Source organism: Laetiporus sulphureus (assembly GCF_001632365.1).
Source record: "Laetiporus sulphureus 93-53 unplaced genomic scaffold LAESUscaffold_31, whole genome shotgun sequence".
NCBI lineage: Eukaryota > Fungi > Basidiomycota > Agaricomycetes > Polyporales > Laetiporaceae > Laetiporus > Laetiporus sulphureus.
Window position 1 is genome coordinate 409,643 of NW_024468540.1, and position 8,666 is coordinate 418,308.

An 8,666-nucleotide genomic window follows, 5' to 3' on the forward strand; every position below is an offset into this window, starting at 1 on the left:
GCATGTGAGCGTGTACCCACAGGAAGCCCCTCGTCGCTGCGGCAGCGAGGCAGCTCATCTTCCTTGCTCTCGACGACCATCTCTCAGTCTCCTCGCCTCCCTTCGGGAGGCCATTTGTCGCCAGCATCGCATCCGGAGCCATTCTCTCCGTAGGCGGGACACCGAGTGCGGACAGAACCGGGTTGCTGTTCTCTGACGGTCCAGTCACGAGACACGCGTTGCACCATATATGGAAACAGCCATCTCATGCTGAATGCAGTTGGCCTTGCTCGCTGCTACTATAAAGTCATCGTCTCTCCGCCCGTTCATACTCAACTCCCTACCCCGTATCTCATCCTCGTCTTGTCCCCTCACCCGTTCTTTCTCTCGTCCATACTCCACGATTACACGCGCAGCCGATGTAAGTCTCGCTCCCGTGCCAGCTGACCCGGTCACGGCCTGGATGACCTCTGCCGAGGTATATAGGCCGCGGGTCGGGTCTCTGCTGGCAGTTGTTTGCAACCCTCTTACTATCCCCCTCACCTGTACTAACGCACTGTGCTTTTGCTCTCCTCTCCTAGTCTGATATCACCATGGCCTACCGAACCCCCTACGTGACCCCTCGCATCCTCCACAAGAACTATGCCCAGGCGTTCGACGCCGAGCCAAGCAAACGTAAGTGCAACGTCTACACGCGTCTTTCCGTTCGCTCACGACCCCGCTAGTGGTTGGGCGCGACCTGGAGTACTTCTCCCAGGCTGGCTTCGACATGGATCGGATCCAGATCAAACGCAATGCCCCTATTGCTCTCCTCTACGAGGACGCCATCCGGAATGAGGGCGCAATCATCTCCTCGTCAGGGGCGTTGATCAATTTCTCTGGCAAGAAAACTGGCCGTAGCCCCAAGGACAAGCGTATCGTCTACGAGGATACGTCCAAGAGTGAGATCTGGTGGGGATCCGTTAACATCATGATGGACGAGCGTAGGTGTACTTTGTATTCGCCCGTGTCTCATTTCGCTCACGCTTGCACGCAGACACCTTCGAGATCAATCGTGAGCGTGCCATCGACTACCTGAACACCCGCGACAACGTCTACGTGTTCGATGGTTACGCTGGCGTGAGTCACCCCAAACGTCATGCGAGCATAGATTTTTTGCTGACTTCCATCTTTGATCCGTGCCTAGTGGGATCCGAAGTACCGCATTAAGGTCCGGGTCATCTGCGCGCGGGCTTACCACGCGTTGTTCATGGTAAGCGCCGTCCGAGCTTTTCGCGTCCGCATGTCACTGACGTCACGCGACTCAGAACAACATGCTCATCCGACCAACGGAGGAGGAGTTGAAGACCTTTGGCGAGCCCGACTTCATCATCTACAACGCGGGCCAGTTCCCGGCCAATCGCTTCACGAAGGGCATGTCGTCGACGACGTCTGTCGAGATCAACTTCAAGCGCATGGAGATGGTCATCCTCGGTACAGAGTACGCCGGTGAGATGAAGAAGGGTGTCTTCTCCGTCATGGTTAGTACTTCCCTGTGGTGCAAATGATGAGTGGTAGCTGACGCGTCTTGTCATTCAGCACTACCTCCAACCCGTCAAGTTTGGCACGCTCTCGTTGCACTCTTCTGCGAACGTTGGCATGGACAAGGGCGACGTGACGCTCTTCTTTGGTCTGTCTGGCACGGGCAAGACGACGCTCTCCGCAGACCCGCGCCGCCTGCTGATCGGTGACGACGAGCATGTGTGGTCGGACACGGGCGTGTTCAACATCGAGGGCGGGTGCTATGCCAAGTGCATCAACCTCTCCGCAGAGAAGGAGCCCGAGATCTTCAACGCGATTCGCTTCGGCAGCATCCTCGAGAACGTCGTGTACAACCCTATCTCGCGCGTACCGGACTATGATGACATCAGCATCACGGAGAACACGCGTTGCGCGTACCCGATCGAGTACATCCCGAATGCGCAGATTCCGTGCGTGGTTGACCGCCAGCCGAGCAACATCATCATGTTGACGTGCGACGCGTTCGGTGTGCTCCCGCCTGTGAGCAAACTCACGCCGGCACAGGCTAGCTACCACTTCTTGGCTGGTTACACCTCGTACGTGCATGTTTGCTTGTGCTTGTCGATACTTTCTCATTGTAATGCCTGTAGAAAAACTCCTGGTACAGAGGACGGCGTCCTTGAGCCAATCCCCACCTTCTCGACGTGCTACAGCGCGCCGTTCATTGTCCTCCACGTACGTGCCACGTTCTATCCAACAATCATCGCAGTTGCTGATTATTCTCATAGCCCGGCCGCTACGCCGAGATGCTTGCAGAGCGCATGAAGAAGTACAACGTCGACTGCTGGCTGATCAACACCGGCTGGACTGGCGGCAAGTTTGGCACGGGCAAGCGTTGCCCGCTCAAATACACGCGCATGATCGTAGATGCGGTGCACTCGGGCGAGCTCGCAAAGGCGGAGTTCGAGACGGTCGGCACGTTCAACTTGAAGGTCCCGACGCATATTGAGGGTGTGCCGCGTGATCTGCTGAACCCGCGTCATGCGTGGGCGGACAAGGAGGCGTTCGAGCGCGAGGTGCGCAAGCTTGCGGTCATGTTCGGGAAGGCGTTTGCGCTGTACGAGTCGGACGTTGATGAGAGCGTGCGCTTGGCGGGCCCGCAGATCGCGTGAGCGCTGAGGACGGTGTGTTTGACGGACTGCAGTTCATCATGGTCGGGCATGTAGGAATGTTGAGCCACAGCCTATGTACTTGTATGCATTCATTAGCTATAGAGCAAATAGTCTATGTCTTCATGCTGGCGTGTTATTGAGGTGAAGCAGGCTGCGATCTGTTAGGACTTACCAACTGCGGCTTGAACACTGATCTTGGTCGTGCAAGTCAGGTTCTGGTCTGGGCTGGACCGCATGTCTATGGACTTCCTTTATTAACGGCGCACGGTCTTCTTTGATGTGGCCACTCACCCAAGCCTGCAGCAAGTGAATATGCATCAGAGATTGCCCACATCCTGGACTTGCGGGCCGCGCAATCGACTCGAGAGCACGGAATGCAGTTTTGGTGATCATCAAGTCATGTTTTTCATACCTCCGAGCCCGTGGTTCCATCAGAAAGTCAATGTTGGGCAAAGTGCTCGTCAGCCCCTTCGACTCGAACAGCGCCGCGTTTCGGTCAGAAACTTTACCTACGCTTCGGCGTACGTCGTACTCGACCAACAACTCGTCGAGACATTCATCGAGGTTGAGTGAGTTGATGGCCGGGCGCCTGCCACAGCTGGGCGGCGATCTGAATCATCACGAGCCCGATCACTCTGTGATAGCGACGCGGTTGAGCGCCAGGCCTTCCACGCGCGTTGATTCCCCCTCTACACTCCGACAAGCGCTGCCCCTCATCCCTTCCTCGTCGACGCGCAGCTCCTCGCTCGAGTGATAAAGTTCGTTCCGCCGACGCGTTTTTATTGAGATCGAAATGTCCTCTCGCTTCAGACTGCGACCTGTTACAGACTCGTCACCGAGTGGCCACTCCGCGTTCACCAACAGAGTGGTCAGTCCGCCGTGATGAGGTGCAAACAACCGCTGATTATTGATTCGTAGGAGATAATCGACAGTGATAGCGGCTCGGAGTTGGAGGAGCTAGCTACTATTTCTAGGATTCTCGCTCAGCGCCGTCGTGGGCAGCGACGAGAAGAAGACGAAGGGGAGGAAGCCGATCAGAGCGAGCATGAACATCCGAAAGAATTGTCACGCGCCCACCAAGATGCCCCACCATCCGACGAACAAATCTCATTGCTGGCTCAGATCAAGGTGGAAGCGCAAGACGAGGTGGTGAGATATTTTGACGCCGATGGCGACCCCATCCCCGTATTCGGCGACAAAAAGCACCGGTGGGACCCGAAACTGCTCTCAGGTGCGACAAAGGCAGTCAGTAGCTCATCGGCCTCTCCTCTGAATTTTTCTGATTTTGTTCACACCCACAACGTTCGTCCCCGCACAGGCACGGCCGTGCGACCGCTGTCGCCGCAATAACGTGAAGTGCATCCTCAACACGGCCGAGTGGGCGCGCTGCGTGCTCTGCATGCTCTCTAGCAAGTCGTGCAGCCTCGCGCCAAAGTATGCGAATGGCCGGTCTGCGAAGGGTAACGCGGCCAATCAGGTGCAGAAACGCTATCAACAGTTGTGTGCGGAGCTGCTCAGTCAAGGGAGCACGTTTGATGAGCTTCCTCCGTCGCCAGAGACTGTTCCTGGACCCATGTCAGGGCCTTGGAAAGATGGAAAGACAAAGGCGGAGGTGCAAGAGCCCTCGTTATCAGAGCCCGCGTGCAAGCGTGCTGGGGCCAAGTCGCGTGCAAAGGGGAAGGCTAACGCTTCTGCACAAGGGGAGCAGGTGAACGGCAATGCGAGCAAGAAACGGCCGCACAAGGCGGCTGTGAAGAAGGAGGCTGTGCAAGTACCGGTCTCATCTCTGCCAGCCGAGGCAGAGAGAGCACCACATATGGCCTCGGAAGGTTCCTCGCCACGCGCTGTAATTTCGCAGCAATCTCCCGCTGTGCCCTCATCAGATGTAAACGGCGCGCCGACGGCCACTTCCTCGTCGCTGAAGCGGCGGATTGTACCAGTCCTGACTATTAGCGATTCGGATAGTGATGATCTTTACGATGTAACTGAGTTCCGGCGTCCATTCAAACTCCAACGCTTTGGGTCTAGCAATGGGGAATGGTAAGCTTCTATACGTTTTGCTAGGTAGACGCAATTATGTGTCTGATGCTAAACGTGACAGTATCCTCTCGAAGCAGGCTGCAAAAGTCGAGCCGGTTGCGGAGAGCATCAGCAGCTCTTCTCGGCCAGCTGCCCTCACGGCGAGCGGCAGTAACTCAACGGCTGTGACCGCGCCCGTCCACAATGTCCGGCCCGTTCAACCAGCGCCGTTATCGCCAGTGTATCCTGCTTCCGTTCCAGGTATATTTACCTATCGAGATCTAGCTGAGGGCGGGCTAGACTCGGAAACCCAAGGGTCCTCGCAGCACGTCCTCAAGGGACTCGTCTCTCGGGAGACCATCGCGAACAATAAAGGAAAGGGGAAAGCTAGGGAGACCGATGATAGTGCACGACCGGACGCGGATGCCGTTTCTAACACCGCGTCGAAAGCCCCGAATGGTAAGTCGACGGATGTGAAGGCAAGGACGAAAACGAAGGCAGCGACGGCCTCGAGCTCGAATTCGCGCCCTACGATTAGGATTCCGCCACTACGAATCCCAGCCGCCAAAACCGCTGCCGCTCGGCCGGGAGAGCAGAATGGGGATATTGCTGCATCTATAGCTGTGGCCACCAACACTGCTGCTGCGACTGTCGTTGCAAACGGTGTTACCGGTACAAAGGCGGCTACAAGTGCTCAGACGCAGGCCGGCGAGTTGTCGGCTGCCAAACATTCTGTAACGACTACTAGGATCGAGCCTATTCTTCTTTCTCCTATCTCATCCAATGCGGCTGCTCCCGCAAAGACGGGGTCTTCCGTGCAGGGGCCCATGCCCGTACCGATGTCCATATCAGCCTCCCAGCTATCGGAAGCATTCGGCGGTGCTTCAGTTCCTTCTGTCCGTTCAGTCGGCGCGGATAAGGTGGTTATTCGTCAGCCTTCACCGAAAAAGAGCGCAAAAACTGTGGAGCGGGAGCCTCACCAGTTCGGAGATGACCGTCCGCCAGTCAATTCTCCGCCGATAGCTTCATCCTCCTCCGCACCTGCCGCTATCCAATCTATTACACACCATCCACAACCAGGCGATACTCAACCAGTCACTCCTCTACCAGGAGCAAGCGCCGCCGCGCCACCTGCTGACACGGAACCGCAAAACGTCCGCGACCTGCGCAACATGCTGCTCGAAGAACGCGTACACGCGCTTCAATTTCGCGTGCGTTGCCTGGAGGAGCGCCTCGAGCACGCCGAGCGCAAGCACGAGGACCGCATCCGCCTGCTTGAACGGCAACACGACGAGCGCGTTCGACAGCTCGAGCGGCAGTCCGAGGAGCGGCTGCGCTTGTTTGAGCGCAGCGTTGAGGCGCGGCTGCATGGGTTGGAGACGCGCGAAAAGGCGGTACAGGAGGGCGCGCAGACGGCGTTGGGGTTGGCGCAGGCGACGATGAAGGAGGTGGTGAGGGCGTCGGAGGGGAGGATTGGCGCGATTGAGGGGCTGTTGAAGGCGGCTGTGTCGGGGTCGGCTTCGGCGTCGGGGATACAGGATCAGTGTGAGGAGGGACTTCGTGAGGGCCAGTCTGGTCCTAGCCGTCTGGCGTCGACATCTGCGGCTGGTGGGCAAACTTGAGTGATTATGTTGCTCGGTGAGGTTTTTTTGTGTATCTTTAGTGTGCTTGACGCGTGTGTGCATTTGTATGGGAATGAACGACTGCTGAGATTATGCTTCGCGGAATTATGTTGGCGAGAAAGTGAGATGGGAGTGTAGGACCAATCGGCAGGTGTTTGTTAGCTCACTTGTCTTGTTCGTTGACCTGCGTAGCGTTCGATTTGAAGGCAGAGCTTTATCTGGATTCGTCGATTCGGAGCTAATTATAATTGTAGCAGATATGACAATGTACAGCCGGTTAAGTTCTCCGGTATGGCGTTGACGTCTTTAGCGCTCAACGGTCGTCACGTAGAACAAGCCACCGAGGAGACACTACTTGTGGCCTGTCAATGGGAGCAATCAACTCCGCGGTACGTCCTACGTGTCACGCAATAAACTTCCTCTTTGTAGAGGAATATGTAAGATAAATCGCGCCTTACATTCCTGATTTACAGCAGCGTCCAATAACGTGCAGAGAGAGAATCAGAGCGCATGCCGGAGTCCATCTCAAGAACGAGTGTCCAGCCAGCTCCTGAACAGTCTGTAAAGCGATGGTCTTTGCCAAAGCGTGGTTCAATGAGTTCAACCTCGAGTCATCGAAATGCGATGCAAGCGGTGATGCGGGCTCACGAGTGCATGCATGGCACGTCAGTCGTATGCCTGCGGCATAGGATCGTCTGAGGGTATGGCGCAAATGCTTCAGACCCAAATCGCATGTTGACCATCATGTTGTAAAAGATCATCGCGGTGCTACATGCAATAAATAATCCATGACATTCCGAATCCAATCACAGCAATATATACACGCACGCGTACAAAAATCATCTCCGCTTACCATACACACCATAGCTGATCGTCAAGGAGACCTTTGTGCCACCGATAGTAGACCTAATTCTAGGCTACGGAGTTGTGGAGCTGCGAGCCTCTCCGTGTTACTCCAGTCGCCTGTCGCTTCGCTCCGTCCTTCCCCTCCAGCCCTTCCATCTGGTCTGACCGGCGCTTCACCGGCTTGCTCGAACCCTCTGCCTGATCTCCTGCAGCGCTCGCCTGCGCCGAAAGACGAACGCTCCTCCTCAACAGTCCTTTCTCCTGCTGTTCGCTCGTTGTTTTCTTCTTCGACTGCTTCGACTGTTTCGATTGCTTCGCATTCTCCACCAGAGAGAGCCTCTCTGTAGCCATTCCAATGCTTTCGAACTTGTCGCTGACTTTGTCACGGACAAATCCTTGAGATAGGCTGTCCATCGCTTCCCAAAATGTTGCGAGAATCTCGTCATGCGTGGCGAGACACAAGCTGCCCACGTCAGTTGTCTTCACAGTGGCAGATGGACCTGGCTCAGGAAGGCTCTTAGCCTTAGAATTTGGTCGGGGATCTTTGGGTAGCGCCGCAGTGAAATCTGGCTGGAAGGTTGGTTTGGCTGGTGGAGCTGGTTGAGGTGCACGAGCCTTGAGTGCCAGGTAGTGGTTGTGTGCTAGCTGCGAAAGAGAGTCCAATAAATTCTCGAACACATCCATTGTGTTTGTTTGGCTGCCATTCCCTGGTACCGGACATCCACTGTTTGTATTTCTCTCCGCCGCCGACATGGTGATTGCCGAAATCGTAGTCGCGAAATTCAAAGAACTTCAGGACATGTTCTTTCAGCCAGCCTACACGATCCACCTCGCACTGATGGTCATGGAACCTCAATGACATCCATTCTATGATGAGAATGACAGACTCGAGATCATCCGAAACCTCGTTCTGCGCAGTCGAATTTCGGAGCAGTCGTGCGGAGATAAATTGCCATGTTCCCTGAATATCCCAATGACAGTGTGAGATGGTGGACAGTATTGAGAGCAGAAAAGACTTGCCGATCGTCCCACTCGCTTCGCACCACTTTTAAGCTCGTCTTTGGACTTGGCAAGATGCCAGTCAATCAGAAGAGCTTCGATGCGTCGGGGTTCATCCTTAGGAAGGTCTCGGGGATCAACCTCATCGAAGACCATATTGTAAGGACTCATGTCCCGTTGTAGCAAGCCGCACTTCTCCCACGCCTCGCAGTGTGCTGCCATCGAAAGATTAGCACCAATGAATTACAGAATGCGACTTCCATCTCACCTCTCAGCACGCAAAAGCCCGCCATAATCAGTTCACCTGAACTGGAATAGCTATCCAATGGTCGACCAAGCTCCTTGAGTACGATGCGATAATGTCTCCGGACGGGACGCCCGTGCTTCAGATCGCCGCAAGCCTTCGTCTTCTGCTCGCCTACATAGCCACCGTACAGGCACGTTGCAGTGTACGGTACCTCGGCCTCCTGGATACACTTGTACGTCGTGTGCTCACCGTCCTCCCATTCCTCCGGCCAGCAGTCCTTCA

General features: G+C 55.6%; 3 protein-coding genes across 3 annotated transcripts; 2 read left to right on the forward strand and 1 right to left on the reverse strand.

Moving 5' to 3' along the window:
• The first annotated feature begins 329 nt into the window (after nucleotides 1-329).
• Nucleotides 330-2,696, forward strand: LAESUDRAFT_727868 (ATP-utilizing phosphoenolpyruvate carboxykinase). The gene is made up of 9 exons (XM_040909312.1): nucleotides 330-400; nucleotides 561-654; nucleotides 705-962; nucleotides 1,016-1,098; nucleotides 1,166-1,231; nucleotides 1,287-1,499; nucleotides 1,558-2,075; nucleotides 2,130-2,214; nucleotides 2,268-2,696. Exons 2-9 carry the CDS (start codon nucleotides 573-575, stop codon nucleotides 2,649-2,651), a joined length of 1,689 nt encoding a protein of 562 aa, XP_040762432.1. The 5' UTR covers nucleotides 330-400; nucleotides 561-572; the 3' UTR covers nucleotides 2,652-2,696.
• Nucleotides 2,697-3,637: 941 nt separating this feature from the next.
• LAESUDRAFT_292124 (uncharacterized protein) lies at nucleotides 3,638-6,580 on the forward strand. Its single transcript, XM_040901861.1, has 3 exons — nucleotides 3,638-3,882; nucleotides 3,970-4,691; nucleotides 4,753-6,580. The coding sequence occupies exons 1-3, from the start codon at nucleotides 3,820-3,822 to the stop codon at nucleotides 6,290-6,292; spliced, it is 2,325 nt and encodes a 774-aa protein (XP_040762433.1). The 5' UTR covers nucleotides 3,638-3,819; the 3' UTR covers nucleotides 6,293-6,580.
• A 624-nt stretch (nucleotides 6,581-7,204) lies between these two features.
• On the reverse strand, nucleotides 7,205-8,646 carry LAESUDRAFT_760981 (uncharacterized protein; the record flags this gene model as incomplete). The annotated part of the gene is made up of 4 exons (XM_040912836.1): nucleotides 7,205-7,779; nucleotides 7,853-8,099; nucleotides 8,171-8,352; nucleotides 8,406-8,646. Coding segments are annotated over 4 exons (1,245 nt in total), but the record flags the coding sequence as incomplete, so codon positions are not given.
• Nucleotides 8,647-8,666: the final 20 nt, after the last annotated feature.

Coding starts and splice junctions, on each gene's coding strand:
- LAESUDRAFT_292124 (XM_040901861.1), top strand. CDS start 3,820: ATGGCGACCCCATCCCCGTATTCGGCGACAAAAAGCACCGGTGGGACC. Junction 3,883..3,969: donor GGACCCGAAACTGCTCTCAG/GTGCGACAAAGG, acceptor GTCCCCGCACAG/GCACGGCCGTGCGACCGCTG. Junction 4,692..4,752: donor GGGTCTAGCAATGGGGAATG/GTAAGCTTCTAT, acceptor TAAACGTGACAG/TATCCTCTCGAAGCAGGCTG.
- LAESUDRAFT_727868 (XM_040909312.1), top strand. CDS start 573: ATGGCCTACCGAACCCCCTACGTGACCCCTCGCATCCTCCACAAGAAC. Junction 1,232..1,286: donor CTTACCACGCGTTGTTCATG/GTAAGCGCCGTC, acceptor CACGCGACTCAG/AACAACATGCTCATCCGACC. Junction 2,215..2,267: donor CGCCGTTCATTGTCCTCCAC/GTACGTGCCACG, acceptor TTATTCTCATAG/CCCGGCCGCTACGCCGAGAT.